At 41.9% G+C, this 17,234-nt stretch overlaps 1 protein-coding gene across 2 annotated transcripts in view; it reads left to right on the top strand.

The window, feature by feature from the left end:
- The first annotated feature begins 8,350 nt into the window (after positions 1-8,350).
- LOC130267384 (calcium/calmodulin-dependent protein kinase type IV-like) overlaps positions 8,351-17,234 on the top strand; it is a 79,087-nt gene continuing 70,203 nt past the window's right edge. For both annotated transcript variants that reach the window (XM_056517074.1, XM_056517064.1), the window contains exons 1-3: positions 8,351-8,573; positions 9,998-10,144; positions 15,649-15,727. In XM_056517074.1, the coding sequence (XP_056373049.1) occupies positions 10,038-10,144; positions 15,649-15,727 (186 nt within the window). In that variant the 5' untranslated portion in view covers positions 8,351-8,573; positions 9,998-10,037. The remainder of the gene's footprint in view (positions 8,574-9,997; positions 10,145-15,648; positions 15,728-17,234) is intronic.

Genomic DNA, 17,234 nt, shown 5'->3' with positions numbered 1-17,234 from the left:
GACACGGAGCTGTTTTGCCGGCATTTTGCGGGGCTTAGGGCCCCGTCATGCGCTCTATGTCAATATATATCACATGCCACGGCATGGTGCAATTTAGCGCAGGAGGAGGCTTCAGCAAGTAAACCAGGTACTTCACATGCTGGTAATAGGGCCACAGAATCGGTTGAGAAGTTGGGCAGACCAGTGAGGTTTTTGGGTAAAAACCAAATTTAATACAGAAATGTAGGTGCACTACTGTGGTAGATGTATACAATGACATTGGCTAATCCCTCAACACTGATGGTAAAATTGAGACATTCGCCAGTGTATCCTTATATTAAGGACACACCAGAGCCCGCACACCAACGCCAAGGTTTCTCATATGGCACGGGACCTAACGCTAACCTACCTGTGCGTAATAAGCAAAAACCAGGAGCCAGTGGGCAATTACAGCAGCACTAGGTCGACATGTAGCCTGCTCCCAGTTCCCTTCAGCGTGATTAAGCACACATACAATGGAAGGGGGAGAGAGGCCACAAGCCCCACCCAAGTTGGCTGATATAGGTGCATGGCCTCACAGGTGCAACCCTAATGCTGCCTGGAAAATGTTCAAGGCGCATTAACATATGGAGTTTACACACCTCCACGTATAAATATACAAACAACAACAAAAAACGTGGTCTCAAATGGCTGGAGGTGCTCAACCCCAAATGCAGTTGTGCATATATACTGGGGGAGCAGATCCTGCCCTTGTAGTCCGTTGCTAGGGGCGATCCCCAGCATAAAAATGCATACAATGGAGGATGCCTGCAGTGGACTACAAGTGCCACAATAGAACCCTACACCAGGTAAACGGTGTGGATGTGTAACAATTAGAATACAATACAGAAATGTAGGTGCACTACTGTGGTAGATGTATACAATGACATTGGCTAATCCCTCAACACTGATGTTAAAATTGAGACATTCGCCAGTGTATCCTTATATTAAGGACACACCAGAGCCCGCACACCAACGCCAAGGTTTCTCAGATGGCACGGGACCTAACGCTAACCTACCTGTGCGTAATAAGCAAAAACCAGGAGCCAGTGGTTGTTGTTTGTATATTTATACGTGGAGGTGTGTAAACTCCATATGTTAATGCGCCTTGAACATTTTCCAGGCAGCATTAGGGTTGCACCTGTGAGGCCATGCACCTATATCAGCCAACTTGGGTGGGGCTTGTGGCCTCTCTCCCCCTTCCATTGTATGTGTGCTTAATCACGCTGGAGGGAACTGGGAGCAGGCTACATGTCGACCTAGTGCTGCTGTAATTGCCCACTGGCTCCTGGTTTTTGCTTATTACGCACAGGTAGGTTAGCGTTAGGTCCCGTGCCATCTGAGAAACCTTGGCGTTGGTGTGCGGGCTCTGGTGTGTCCTTAATATAAGGATACACTGGCGAATGTCTCAATTTTAACATCAGTGTTGAGGGATTAGCCAATGTCATTGTATACATCTACCACAGTAGTGCACCTACATTTCTGTATTGTATTCTAATTGTTACACATCCACACCGTTTACCTGGTGTAGGATTCTATTGTGGCACTTGTAGTCCACTGCAGGCATCCTCCATTGTATGCATTTTTATGCTGGGGATCGCCCCTAGCAACGGACTACAAGGGCAGGATCTGCTCCCCCAGTATATATGCACAACTGCATTTGGGGTTGAGCACCTCCAGCCATTTGAGACCACGTTTTTTGTTGTTGTTTGTATATTTATACGTGGAGGTGTGTAAACTCCATATGTTAATGCGCCTTGAACATTTTCCAGGCAGCATTAGGGTTGCACCTGTGAGGCCATGCACCTATATCAGCCAACTTGGGTGGGGCTTGTGGCCTCTCTCCCCCTTCCATTGTATGTGTGCTTAATCACGCTAGAGGGAACTGGGAGCAGGCTACATGTCGACCTAGTGCTGCTGTAATTGCCCACTGGCTCCTGGTTTTTGCTTATTACGCACAGGTAGGTTAGCGTTAGGTCCCGTGCCATCTGAGAAACCTTGGCGTTGGTGTGCGGGCTCTGGTGTGTCCTTAATATAAGGATACACTGGCGAATGTCTCAATTTTAACATCAGTGTTGAGGGATTAGCCAAAGTCATTGTATACATCTACCACAGTAGTGCACCTACATTTCTGTATTGTATTCTAATTGTTACACATCCACACCGTTTACCTGGTGTAGGATTCTATTGTGGCACTTGTAGTCCACTGCAGGCATCCTCCATTGTATGCATTTTTATGCTGGGGATCGCCCCTAGCAACGGACTACAAGGGCAGGATCTGCTCCCCCAGTATATATGCACAACTGCATTTGGGGTTGAGCACCTCCAGCCATTTGAGACCATGTTTTTTGTTGTTGTTTAAAAACCAAATTTGTAATAATTACAATTTAGCTACATGCAATTACAATCAGTGTAGACTGTTACATGTTTGTCCTAAGTGTTTTCGGGCTTACCCCCGTTCACTGTGCTCAATAAAAGGTGGTTCATCATATTTAGGTGTCATACAGATGCATGTCTTGAGGGGGTATCTTGAACTTCATCCCAACACAGAATGGGTAAATTGGCTCTTGGATGGTTTCAGCAGCGGTTTCCACACGGGACTAGTAGCACTACCGCAATCCACACATGAATGTAATAACTTATTATCAGCGGCCAATGACCCTATGTCAGTATCAGAGTTGCTGGATAGGGAAGTAGAAAAAGGTTACATGATTGGTCCTTTTCCAGTACCTCCATTTCAAGCTTGGCAGATTAGCCCCATTGGCATTGTCTTAGGAAAGTTCAGTAACAAAAAACGGTTGATCTTTGATCTATCAGCACCTCACGGCTCTGTCATACCCAGCATTAATTCTTTGATCCCGTCAGATGAGTTTGCTATGAAATATTCTTCCGTTGACCAAGCAATCCAGATGTTGCTAACGTTGGGTACAGGTGCATGGTTGTCCAAGGTAGATATAATGGATGCTTTTAAGCTGTTGCCAGTCAAAAAGGATCTTTGGCAGTGGTATGGGGTGAAGTGACAACAACTGTATTATTTTGCGGTAAAACTTACATTGCAGTGGATATTACAACACTCTGTCGGCTGTAGCAACATTATTCATTATCTTGATGATTTTCTGTTGTTAGAGCCCCCTCAGCAAGTTCCGTGGCAGTTGGGAAAGAAACTTGAGGTTTTCAGTCAGATAGGAGTTCCAGTTTCTCCCGCTAAGGTGGAAGGGCCGACCAAGGTTCTGACTTTCCTAGGGATAATTTTAGATTCTAACAAGATGGAGGCCAGGTTGCCTACAGATAAACTGTCACGTATCCGAGACATGGTTAATAAGTTCGTCAGGTCCCGGGTAACGAACAAAGTAGAGTTGCAGAGTCTTTTAGGTATGTTGGCTTTCGCCATGAGGGTAATTCCTCAGGGCAGGTCCTTCATTTCTAGGTTGTTAGAATTGGTGGCCGCTGCTCCGCTTCAGAACACCATAGTTCACCTGGGTCATTCAGCCATGTCGGATCTGCTCATGTGGCAGCAGTTTTTGGCAAACTGGAAGGGGGTGTCTCTCTTTGTGCCAGTTGTCGGTTCCGATTCTCCCCGCATATTCACAGACGCCTCATCCAGCGTGGGCTTTGCAGCTATATGGGGTTCACGGTGGATAGCTAGCGGCCAGGGCAGGTTTATGTTATTCCTGGTTTCACGGACAGCTCCGCTACATTTGAAATCGTTCCCATAGTGGCGGCAGCTCAAGTTTGGGGGGAGTACTGGTGCAATAGGTCGGTGATTTTTGTTTGTGACAACTCGGCCACTGTGGACATCATCAACAAAGGGAGATCTAAGTCAGCAGAAATGATGAGGTTTTTAAGACGTTTAGTTTGTATTGCGTTACAATTTAATTTCTATTTCTTGGCTGAACATATTGAAGGTAGTAGAAACATAGCAGCTGATGCGTTATCTAGGCTAAAATTTGATGTTTTCTTTCAGGTAATGCCGGGGGCAGATACGCAAGGGTGTCCGGTACCACAATTTCAACTTCTCAGCATGGATTAGGTTTTTATAAACAACTGGCTCGGAAGCTAATGATGAGCTCGTTAGCACCTAGCACTGCTCAAGTGTACAATCTTGCGTGGGACATGTATACCAAATTTGTAGCAGAGTTTTCTAATTCTGCAGAAGATTATGTTTCTAATTTAGTTTGTTTTATTACATTTTGTCATTATACCAAGAAGTTTTTGTTTAATACTATCAAAGTATACTTGGCGGGTATTCAGCACTTCCTGTCCATGGAATACCCAAGCAGGCTTTCAATTTTTTCTGTACATGCGATAAAGTCGGTGCTGCGCGGTATTCGCAGCACCCCAACTGTCAGGGCAGGGGTTAGGTGGCCCATTTCAGGAGAGATATTCCATAGCCTATCGGATTTGTTGGACACAGCCCCTTTGGGTTTTTCACGTAGTATTTTGATTAAAACGGCCATATACTTGATTTTTTATGGTATTCTCAGGCCAGGAGAAGTGACAGCTAGTTCAGCTAAGGGCAGGCCAGTTTTGAGACAACAATTGTCTCGAGTTGGAGACAGATATGTTTTATCTCTGCTAAGTACCAAGACATCCAAATCGGAGGTTTTGATTACCTATTTTTCCTCGGGCAACAAGTGGTGCCCAGTTAGGGTCTTGGATCATTTCATGGCTATCACATGCGGGGAGGGACCTGAGGTGCCTTTGCTGGCGGTAGGTAGTTTGCCTCTGTCAACTAGTCTTTTCACTAGTTCTATTCGCTCTCTACTCACCATGCTAGGCCTAGATTCGCAGAAATTTTCTGGCCATTCCTTCAGGATAGGTGCAGCGTCGGCCGCGTCGAAACACAGGGTGCCCGCCCATGTCATAAAGAGGTTGGGTAGATGGAAGTCGTCTTGTTATGCTCGATACATTCCAAACCCCGAGAAAGAAATGTCAGATGTGTTTAAGTTGTTAGTTCTGTGAATTAATAAAGGTCATTATATTTATCTGTTCTGGCTTGTCTTTTTGCCCTCTATAGGCCGGCCCTCATCTCATGCGGTTATGGCACACCTCAGACCGCTGTTAGTGTAAGGTTAGGTAAGTTCATATCCACTATGGGAAGCTTTGACCACAAGTATTAAAGCCCAATGGTCTGTATTTGTGGGAGGGGCTGGACACTACATAAACCCTGGGCTCCTGTACCTCGGGGCGGGTGCAGCGTTATTCCCACCCAACCCTCCCTCATTTATCATATTTCACAACAGGGTATGCCCTCTATAGGCGGGCCCTCATCTCATGCGGTTATGGCACACCTCAGACCGCTGTTAGTATAAGGTTAGGTAAGTTCATATCCACTATGGGAAGCCTTGACCACAAATTTATTTATCAATGATATAGAGGATGGCATTAACAGCTCTGTTTCTATCTTTGCAGATGACACCAAGCTTTGTAGCACGGTACAGTCTATAGAGGATGTGTATAGGTTACAAGATGACTTGGATAGACTAAGTGTCTGGGCATCCACTTGGCAAATGAGGTTCAATGTGGATAAAAAAGTTATGCATCTAGGTACTAATAACCTGCATGCGTCATATGTCTTAGGGGGGATAAAACTGGGAGAGTCACTGGTAGAGAAGGATCTGGGTGTACTTGTAGATCACAGACTTCAGAATTGCATGCAATGTCAGGCTGCTGCTTCCAAAGCCAGCAGGATATTGTCATGTATCAAAAGAGGCATGGACTCGAGGGACAGGGACATAATACTCCCCCTTTATAAAGCATTGGTACGGTCTCACCTGGAATATGCTGTTCAGTTTTGGTCACCAGTCCATAAAAGGGACACTGTGGAGCTGGAAAGGGTGCAGAGACGCGCGACTAAACTAATATGGGGCATGGAACATTTTAGCTACGAGGAACGATTAAAGGAGTTACAATTGTTTAGTCTTGAGAAGAGACGTTTAAGGGGGATATGATAAACGTATATAAGTATATAAATGGCCCATACAAAAAATATGGAGAAAAACTGTTCCAGGTTAACCCCCCCCCCCCCCCCCCCCCCCCAAAGGACGAGGGGGCACTCCCTCCATCTGGAGAAGAAAAGAGGTTTAGTCTAAAGGGGCGACATGCCTTCTTTACCATAAGAACTGTGAATTTATGGAACAGTCTACCTCAGGAACTGGTCACAGCAGGAACAATTAATAGCTTTAAAACAGGGTTAGATACATTCCTGGAACAAAATAACATTAATGCTTATACATCCCTTCCCCTTATCCCCTTACACCCTTCCCTTCAATTCCCTGGTTGAACTTGATGGACGTATGTCTTTTTTCAACCATACTAACTATGTAACTATAAAATGGGGGGGGAGGGATTTTTACCATTTGGGTAATCTATTGCAATCACATATTGAATCACATTTTTCCATGTGTTATTTATTGTATTGTTATAATAGTAATTGGTACTGTATTGTTATCAGTAATTTTTTTGTGAACGGTCCAGAACAGCATATGTTACCTTTTACCCTGGACAGTTCCTAAAATGGACAGAGATGTCAGCAGAGAGCATTGTGCTCATGATGTCAGCAGATAGCTCTGTGTTTCAAACGGAAAATAATTTCCACTGAAGTATTCAGCAGCTAATAAGTACAGGAAGGATTAAGATTTTTTAATAGAAGTAATTTACAAATCTGTTTAACTTTCTGGCACCAGTTGATTTAAAAAAAAAAAAAAAAAAGTTTTACCCCTTTAAGGTTTTTCCATTTTTGCACTTTCATTTTTTCCCTTCTTACCTTTTAAAAACCATAACCCTTTAAATTTTGCACCTATACACCCATATGAGGGCTTGTTTTTTGCTCCATCAATTGTACTTTGCAATGACATCAGTCATTTTACCCAAAAATCTACCACGAAACCCCCCAAAAAATATTTGTGGGCCAAAATTTTTAAAAAACGCCATTTTATTACTTTTGGGGGCTTCCGTTTCTATGCAGTGCACTTTTCTGTAAAAATGACCCAACTTATATAGGTTTGATTTTGTTTACTACTGTTAAAAAAGGTATAATTTCTTGCACAAAAATTTGTACGTTTCAAAATGTCCTCTTTTGACCGCATACAGGGCGGCATGATAGCTCATTTTTTGTGCCGTGATCTGAAATTATTATCTGAACCATTTTTTGTTTTGATGGAACTTTTTGATCCCTTTTAATACTTTTTTTTATATGGTATAAATAGTGACCAAAAATACGCAATTTTGGACTTTGGATTTTTTTTTATGAGTACGCCATTGACCGTGCGGTTTAATTAACATTATATTTTTATAGTTCGGACATTTAGGCACGCGGCGATACAACATTTGTTTATTTTTGTTTACATAGGGGACTATAACATGTAATCTTCTGATTGCAGGCACTGATCAATGCTTTGCCATAGCATAGCAGTGATCAGTGTTATCGGCGCTTTGCTGCCCTAGCCTGGATCTCAGGCATGGAGCAATGGATCGCCGATCAGACAACGAGGAGGAAGGTAGGGACCCTTCTTGTGTCCTCTCAGCTGATTGGGACACCACAGTGATCCCGAGCTGCCGGGAAGCATTTTCCTTCATTTTAGACATGGCGATCAACATTTATCACCGCGTCTAAGGAGTTAATATCGGGCATCACTGCGATCGGTGATGTCCCATATTAGCCATGGGCCCCGGCCGTTGCTAGGTGCCGGGACCGACCCGCTATGACGTGGGGTCAGCGTATGACCCCGCGTTATAGCACAGGAGTGGGTGCAGGGTGTACAAGTACATGCATGTATGCCCTTGTCCCACTCTTCAACTATGAAGTCATAGCCAGTTGGGACATCTAAATGTGAGTGCTTGCTCCCTCCCGCGAGCATTGGCTCCTGATGCCTCCCTGCTCAGAGTGGCTGTGCAATGGAGGGAGAGAGAGACTTTGCCTCTAGCAGTACACAACCGCTCTGAGCAGAAAGACATTTTTTATACAAAAAAATTCCCAAACAATGTTTTAAATTTGTCAAACTATAACCATAAATGATCTCAAACTGAGGAGTTCATGTAGCATAAACATGCTTATGTGGTATGTACAAAAATTAAAGGATAATCTGCGGGTCTAAGGACAAAGTGTTTAATTTTATGCAGCTCATTTATACAATCTCTTTAGTTCATTGCAAATATCCTATGCAGACTTTGTGAAAGATTCCCTCATGTATAATAGAGCTCACACAGGATCAAGCAGTCATACCAGATGCAAACACTGGATGGAGCCAAAGCTAAATATTTACTTTAAAACCTGAAAGCCATTTAACATTGTAAGGGGAGGAGCAGCTGACGGGTGTGTTGAGATGGAGATGTGTTCTTATGATGAAATCACCCATCTCTGGGGAATCATTGACAAGAGAATACAACAGAAGGACTGCTAAAATAAAATACTGTCATCAGAAAAACCTTGTCTCCAAAATTATCTTGAAGACATATTTATTAGATATCTTTAATACAGAATGGCAGTGAACTATACAAGAGTTAAGAAGGTGAAGAACAGCTGTATCCGGGAATAAACAAAAGTGGACAAGCAAGTAAGTGTCACCTAGACAGGAATAAATCTATTCCACATCCCACCTGCTTAGTGAACTATATCTCCTCCTAAACAGATATGCACAACTGTTACCTCCATATAGTGCAACTCGGTAAACATATTATGTATCCACCATTCTGCATGGGTTATATAAACATTCCCTAGAATGCATTACAATAGTAATATATACAAAAGCATACTATACCATTCTGCATGGGTTATATAAAAATTCCCTAGAATGCATTACAATAGTAATATATACAAAAACATACTATACCATTCTGCATGGGTTATATAAAAATTCCCTAGAATGGATTACAATAGTAATATATACAAAAACATACTATACCATTCTGCATGGGTTATATAAAAATTCCCTAGAATGCATTACAATAGTAATATATACAAAAACATACTATACCATTCTGCATGGGTTATATAAAAATTCCCTAGAATGCATTACAATAGTAATATATACAAAAACATACTATACCATTCTGCATGGGTTATATAAACATTCTGTAGAATGGATTACAATAGTAATATATACAAAAACATACTATACCATTCTGCATGGGTTATATAAAAATTCCCTTGAATGGATTACAATAGTAATATATACAAAAACATACTATACCATTCTGCATGGGTTATAGAACAATTTTCAGAATGGATTAGGATAGTAATATTTCCAGAAAATATACTATACCATTCTGCATGGGTTATATAACATCATTTCCAGAATGGATTAGGATAGTAAGATCTACAATCTAGTAATCACGGGAGTGAATAATAACCCAGATAACACATATAGTGTCCTGCTATGTGTTTATTAAATTAAAGTCGTAATTTATTCTATATACAAGTTAAAAAGAGGTCATGGCTATACTATTTAATGCCAAAATCTTCCCTATGATTGAAAATATAGATACTGTATATATTTAACACTATGGTCCAAACCAACTCTTGCCAAAAAAAATCTTAATGGCTTGCAAAAAATAAATAAATGAATAAGGGAAACCATATCAACCATGCTAATGTGCAAGTGTATCAGGCTGAAATCATCAGTGAAAATGACACATGGTTCCTTACTTTGACATGTTTGATATGCTCAACCTATGTATGTCACATTGCACTACTTAATTGTATTTTGTGAAATATTCAGTTATACAGATGGTGTATATTTCTGCTCTCTCCAACTGTATATTATTCAGCTGAACATATGTAAAAGTGTAATACAGTAACTGAAAACACTGTCTTTTCTATTTATGATATTATTAAAGTAAAACTTTAATAAAAGTTTTAAGATGCAAAAAAAAAATACACACATAAGTATTGGTTACCTTGCCTTTCACGTTATCAGGCTTAGATGGAGTTAAAAAGTTATATCTGGGGAATACTAATGTATACATGTTATCTCCACAGGCTTGATCATTTAAGCACTGACCTAAATATTTAGACCTACATGAAGAAGATGCCAACCTGCAAACCAGAAGATATGTACTGGATAGAAGGTTCTCAGAGAGAAAATGGACTGGAACATTTCTATACCTTGAAACAAGAACTCGGAAGGTACTATATCAATCTGCCGGGTCACTTTAACAGCTGTAGATACAATGGGCTATGATATTACATAATACTGAAGAGGCTTAACTGGCACACCAGAGACACAGAGGCAGGGCCAGATTAAGGCTGCCTGGAAGACGGAGCACTTCATTATGATGCCCCCCCCTCGACAGTTCCCCACATTAGGTGCATTGTAGTTCCCCCACATTAGGTGCCGTACAAGTCCCCACACATTAGGTTGGCAGTACAAGTCCCTGCACATTAGGTTGGCTGTACAGTTCCCCGCACATTAGGTGTGCAGTACAGTTCCCCCACATTAGGTGTGCAGTACAGTTGCCCCACATTAGGTGTGCAGTACAGTTCCCCGCACATTAGGTGTGCAGTACAGTTCCCCGGACATTAGGTGTGCAGTACAGTTCCCCGGACATTAGGTGTGCAGTACAGTTCCCCGCACATTAGGTGTGCAGTACAGTTCCCCGCACATTAGGTGTGCAGTACAGTTCCCCGCACATTAGGTGTGCAGTACAGTTCCCCGGACATTAGGTGTGCAGTACAGTTCCCCGCACATTAGGTGTGCAGTACAGTTCCCCGCACATTAGGTGTGCAGTACAGTTCCCCGGACATTAGGTGTGCAGTACAGTTCCCCGGACATTAGGTGTGCAGTACAGTTCCCCGCACATTAGGTGTGCAGTACAGTTCCCCGCACATTAGGTGTGCAGTACAGTTCCCCGCACATTAGGTGTGCAGTACAGTTCCCCGGACATTAGGTGTGCAGTACAGTTCCCCGGACATTAGGTGTGCAGTACAGTTCCCCGCACATTAGGTGTGCAGTACAGTTCCCCGGACATTAGGTGTGCAGTACAGTTCCCCGCACATTAGGTGTGCAGTACAGTTCCCCGGACATTAGGTGGGCAGTACAGTTCCCCGCACATTAGGTTGGCAGTACAGTTCCCCGCACATTAGGTGTGCAGTATAGTTTTCCACAGTAGTACCCCTTTAAGGATTATACATTTCTCATTGAAGTAAAAGAGTTTACCTTTTAATGCATGAACATGCTACATCCCGCACATTGTAGTTGAAGGTCCTTTACAGGGGATCTTTCTCTGTTAAAAGGAGTATCCCAGTATTGAAAAACGTATCCCCTATGCTGACACGCCCCCCTCAATACCACTATATGGCAGAGCCGTAGCGCTGCTTTCGGTAATCTCCAGCTCTGCCATAGCGCTGTATTGAGAGGGCGTGTCGGCCGCCGCTTCGTGCAGTGGTCAACACACTATCTGGCCAGAGAGCCGGAACCCCATACAGGAGGGGATAAGGGATACGTTTTTCAATATTGGACTACTCCTTTAACATAAAATATCTTAACAGGCAAACCAGACATTTGTTATGATCTTATGGTGCATATGTATAACTGACTACAACTTAACTTTTTTATATTACTTCACATACAGCATGTTGGTTTTCATACACACACAAGGGAGATGTGTCAAACTGCAATATGTAAAGTACATGGTTTAGCCATTGTGTCATTTGTTTAAATCACAAAAATGACAACTAATGCAATATTAAAGCCATTATGCATCACAATATTTATGTGGAAGTCTAGGTGTGGTTAGTAACAATGTAGATGTCATGAACATGAATCAGTACATGAGCAGATGAGTAACAATGAACAGCAAACAACCTAATCTTCATCTATGTCACATAGTCTGGAGATTCATTTACCCAAATGCAAGTCTTAGGTAGTCGTAGTGATCAGTATCTGGTAAAGAGCTTGATACAATCATCACATATAAACTGGAACAGCAAATTAATCTCCGACTCCTGGAAGACTTCATTTATTTGTTGTAAAACCTGGGAGTTACAAAAGAATGCTCCAGGGACATTAATAATCATGTTTGTCAGATCTGTGCACTGAATCCCTCAGCATCTGCCACTGAGCAGAATCCTCCCATGTTAACTGTTGTGTGGATAGATTAAATAAGCCTGTAGTTTCAAGCAAAGTACAAAAAAGTGCAATGGTACTTTAATAAACTAACTTACGCTCACCTTAGAAAACATTTTTTTCTTTTAATTCCTGATTGCAGGGCAACCATAAGGGCAATGGGGGAGATTTGCAATGCAAGTCTATGGGACTATGGGCAGTTAGTCGACCAGTCTCTTTAGCCCAGTGGAGGAGAGCTGAAGTGAAATGACACAGCGCTTAGAGCAGCACGCCATTTTCAAATAATACAGGGTGGGCCATTTATATGGACACACCTTAATAAAATGGGAATGGTTGGTGATATTAACTTCCTGTTTGTGGCACATTAGTATATGTGAGGGGAGAAACTTTTCAAGATGGGTGGTGACCATGGCGGCCATTTTGAAGTCGGCCATTTTGAATTCAACTTTTGTTTTTTCAATAGGAAGAGGGTCATGTGACACATCAAACTTATTGGGAATTTCACAAGAAAAACAATGATGTTCTTGGTTTTAATGTAACTTTATTCTTTCATGAGTTATTTACAAGTTTCTGACCCCTTATAAAATGTGTTCAATGCGCTGCCCATTGTGTTGGATTGTCAATGCAACCCTCTTCTCCCACTCTTCACACACTGATAACAACACTGCAGGAGAAATGCTAGCACAGGCTTCCAGTATCCGTATACACTGCTATATACTACTATATACACCGCAGGAGAAATGCTAGCACAGGCTTCCAGTATCAGTAGTTTCAGGTGCTGCACATCTCGTATCTTCACAGCATAGACAATTGCCTTCAGATGACCCCAAAGATAAAAGTCTAAGGGGGTCAGATTGGGAGACCTTGGGGGCCATTTAACTGGCCCACGATGACCAATCCACTTTCCAGGAAACTGTTCATCTAGGAATGCTCGGACCTGACACCCATAATGTGGTGGTGCACCATCTTGCTGGAAAAACTCAGGGAACATGCCAGCTTCAGTGCAGGAAAGAGGGAAACACATCATAATGTAGCAATTTCGCAGATCCAGTGGCCTACATGATGATGTGTTTCCTTCTTTATGCACTGAAGCTGGCACGTTCCCTGAGTTTTTCCAGCAAGATGGTGCACCACCACATTATGGGTGTCAGGTCCCAGCATTCCTAGATAAACAGTTTCCTGGAAAGTGGATTGGTCATCGAGAATTTAGTGTATGCAGCCTTTTACATACTAGGGGGACTGGACTAATCCCATTGGTTGCAAAGCCTGTAAGTCCTGAACCCAGAGAACTCTGGGTACATCAAATGACACCATCAGATGACTCCGGAAGGTCCTAAATATCTATACAACCATTATCATATACCATGTGACCTGGGTAGGTCCTATACATTTGTACACTATACAAAGATACATTTCTATGAGGCGACCAAGGGGCAAGCCCTGAGGGGACTTTAGACAGGGACAGGACCAGGTCCTGTACCGAGACACCACAATTGCATAACATCACCCTACGTGGCATCCTGGCTCCTAGATTCAAAAAAAAAATTCAAGCCCTGGCTTAGCATACAGTTCCTCACAGATCATAGTTAATGCTGAAACTCACTGCACTAAGGCATAACATAGATTACAAACAAACTGCAGCTGCAGCAGAACCTTATTTATACAAGGCATAATATAGATTGTTTTAAATTTGGTATTATCATTTCACACTCTCTAATACTGAAAGTTCAACATGGCACCTCATGGCAAAGAAATCTCTGAGGATCTGAAAAAAGAATTGTTCTACATAAAGATGGCCTAGACTATAAGGAAATTACCAAGACCCTGACACTGAGCTGCAGAATGTTTGGCAAGACCATTCAGCCATTTCACAAGACAGATTCCACTCGGAACAGGCCTTGCCATGTTCAACCAAAGACATTGAGTGCACAAGCTTATCGTCATATCTAAAGATTGTCTGTGCTGCTGCCTGAATTGCTACAAAGGTTGAAGGGGTGGGGGTGGTCAGTCTGTCAGTGTTTAGAACATATTACTGCATGACTGTTGTCCCAGAAGGAAGCCTCTTCTAAAGATCATGCACAAGAAAGCCTGCAGATTGCTGAAGATAAGCAGACTAAGGACATGCAGGGCCCACCCTACCATGGGACCTGGTGGGACCATTGGTCCCAGGCAGCACTTTTTAGGGGAGGCACTTTGCTGCCCCCTTTCTTTTTTTTTTTTTTTTTTGGGGGGGCCACCTAGGTCCATGGTCGGGTTGGCCCTGCCTCTGCCGCTTTAAGTCAGTGAGCGTGCCTACCAGCCGGCCCAGGTCTGATGGGTGATGTTCCTCCACAGACCAGCGCAGGAGGACATCAGTGATGTCACTCGGCAGGCCACCGCCAGAGAGAAGAAGCACTGCGCGGGACAGATGTGTGTGTCTTTCTGTGTCGGGAGGGGGGGGGGGCGCTGCCTACCTACCTATCTACCTACCTAATGTGGGGGAACTATGCTGCCTATCTAATGTGGGAGAACTATGCTGCCTACCTAATGTGGGGGAACTATGCTGCCTACCTAATGCTGCAGATTGATGTGAGTTGCATTGCTGTGGAGATCTTGAATATGCAGTTAAATTTTAAGGCATAGTACTTTCACTCTTCAACCCAGCAAGCACAATGTCTTGGGCTGGCCCTGAGAACATGGATAACTGAAATCATGTCCTGTGATCTGATGAGTCCAAGATAAACTTATTTGGTTCAGATGGTGTCAAGCATGTTTGGTGCAACCAGCTGAGGAGTACAAAGACAAATGTGTCTTGCCTAAAGTCAGACATGGTCGTAGGAGTGTCATGGTTTGGGCCTGCATGAGTGCTGCTGGCATTGGAGAGCTACATTTCATTGAGGGAACCATGAATACCAACATGTACTGTGATATACTGAAGCAATTGTGTAATTTCTTCAGTGTTATCACATGAAAAGATATAATAAAATATTTACAAAAATGTGAAGGGTGGACTCATTTATGTGAGATATTGTACATATGCAGCCAGAGAATTCTTTATTTTCCTATTTATAAAACATGATTGCAGTCATAGAGAACACTGAAAAAAGGTTAATTCTGTTCATTTTGCCCCCCTTCCCCGCATTGACATTAACTTTTGTGACCACTTTTTTTAAACTTTGTGAGCCTCAAATCGGGCACAACTTGGGACCATAAAACTGGCTTACGTGACTTCATTTCTGGTGTATTTTGGACACTTTCCCACCTTGTCTGACAAGAGGGCATGGCTTAGAAGAAAGTGGCTTGGCTTCATTAAAAAAAAGACATTAATGGCTTAAAATGCACTGCTCTGTACCAAAAATGCTAAAAATTATAGTGCACATATGTTGACATAAAAGTAAGCCAACTGAGAAATTATGTAAACTTGGACTAGACAGTCTATAGATGTACAAAATTTAAAAATAACCTGAGCCACTATGATAAACTGTCTAGTCTAAGTTTACACTCTCTAACATTGTCTAGTTTTTTTTGTGGAATATTACACTATTTGTTTGTAAATAATTCTTTATATTTCATGTTTTCTTTACAGTGGAGCTACTTCTACAGTTTGTAAATGTGAGGAAAAAGGAACACAAAAGCCTTATGCTGCAAAAATAATTAAAAAAACAGTAAGTGTTTATGCTTCCAATGACCATCTCCGTAAAATATGAACAAGGAATTTATGCGACATTTTAGAGTTATATGACAAGGGAAAATTATCAGTCAGATTTATCTATTATATAGGAATCCAGCATATACACAATAAGAATGTTATTATCTGAACTTCCTGCTCAAAAACCCATCAGTCCCCAAATTGGTGTTCTGTAGCATTCAATATCTGAAGTCAGAACCTTGTGAGCACTAAACATTATTATTATTATTTAAGCAAAAATATAACTTTTCACATTAAACAACCTTCTAAACATTATCAGTTGACAATCCATTTACAAAAGATATTTTTATATCCAATAAACTGGGTTATAGTGTGGGTCCAAAAAGGTCACTTACTAAAATATGTCCAGTAAAACCTGAGATATGTCCCCCATTCATTAAAAACAGGAGGCTCCGAGCAGCAGGACCAGCACCAGCTGCAGGTGAGTACTTTTATTTTATTTTTTTTAAACTACCACCCTGAACATTTCTAGGTTTAGAGTTTTTTTTCCTCTGGATAACCACTTTAAAAGGTTTTAGTTTTTTTCTTATTGGAATAGATCATCATCATTTGTTCGTTTTCCTTTATTTGCCTCTGTGTCCCTGAGCGTGCTCTATTGCGGCTTTCTCGAAGTATGTTTGTTTATTTACATAGAACTTCCTGTTGATGTCATATCCAGGTCATAGAACTTCCTATTGATGTCATATCCAGGTCACAGGGGTAGGTATTGCTGACACCTACACTCTCCTCTTCAAATGTAGCACTACCTATGAAATACAGGACCCTGTATTACTACATAGTGTATGGTGTATGTCTATAGGGCAGCATGGTGGATCCGTGATTAGAACAGTTCCCGTAGGGTACGTGGCTCAAAGATATAAATATGTGTGTGTGTAATATATATATATATATATATATATATATATATATATAATAGCAAATATGATGCAGCACTCCACAAGTTGCAAAAAAGGTGGTTTTATTCCATCATGTGCATAGACAACGTTTCACCAGCTTCACGCTGGCTTTATCAAGCATATATACAGCATATAAAGGAACTCAAGCACAACGTGTCTTGAAATCACATGGACAATCCCCAGTTTAGCTATAACACTCACAAACTCCCATTTATCTAGACAAGGTGATGCTCACATGAAGCAGTTAGCCATCCAAAACAAAAAGCAAAGTAGAAACACTAATGGAGCACTTACCTATTCTGTCTTGAATCGTAGACTTTATTTTTACAGCAGATATACAAACACAGGGGGAGATAAGAGCAGTGGTGAGCAATGGTACAGGTTAGGTGGTGAACGTTTAACAAGGTCTACAATTGTTTCAAGCCTACTGCTCCAGCTGTTTCAGGTTTAAGGGGTGCCTCCCCCAGACTGCATGTTTCAGCTCCTTTCACATATGTTCATTATAATTCAGATCAGGGTTCATAGGCCACTTCAGAATAGTCGGAAGTGCAAAAATGAAAATTGGCT

The sequence above is a fragment of the Hyla sarda genome, chromosome 1 (assembly GCF_029499605.1).
Source record: "Hyla sarda isolate aHylSar1 chromosome 1, aHylSar1.hap1, whole genome shotgun sequence".
Classification (NCBI taxonomy): domain Eukaryota; kingdom Metazoa; phylum Chordata; class Amphibia; order Anura; family Hylidae; genus Hyla; species Hyla sarda.
Note: the sequence above shows the minus strand (reverse complement) of the source record. Positions and strands in the feature narration are given on the sequence as shown.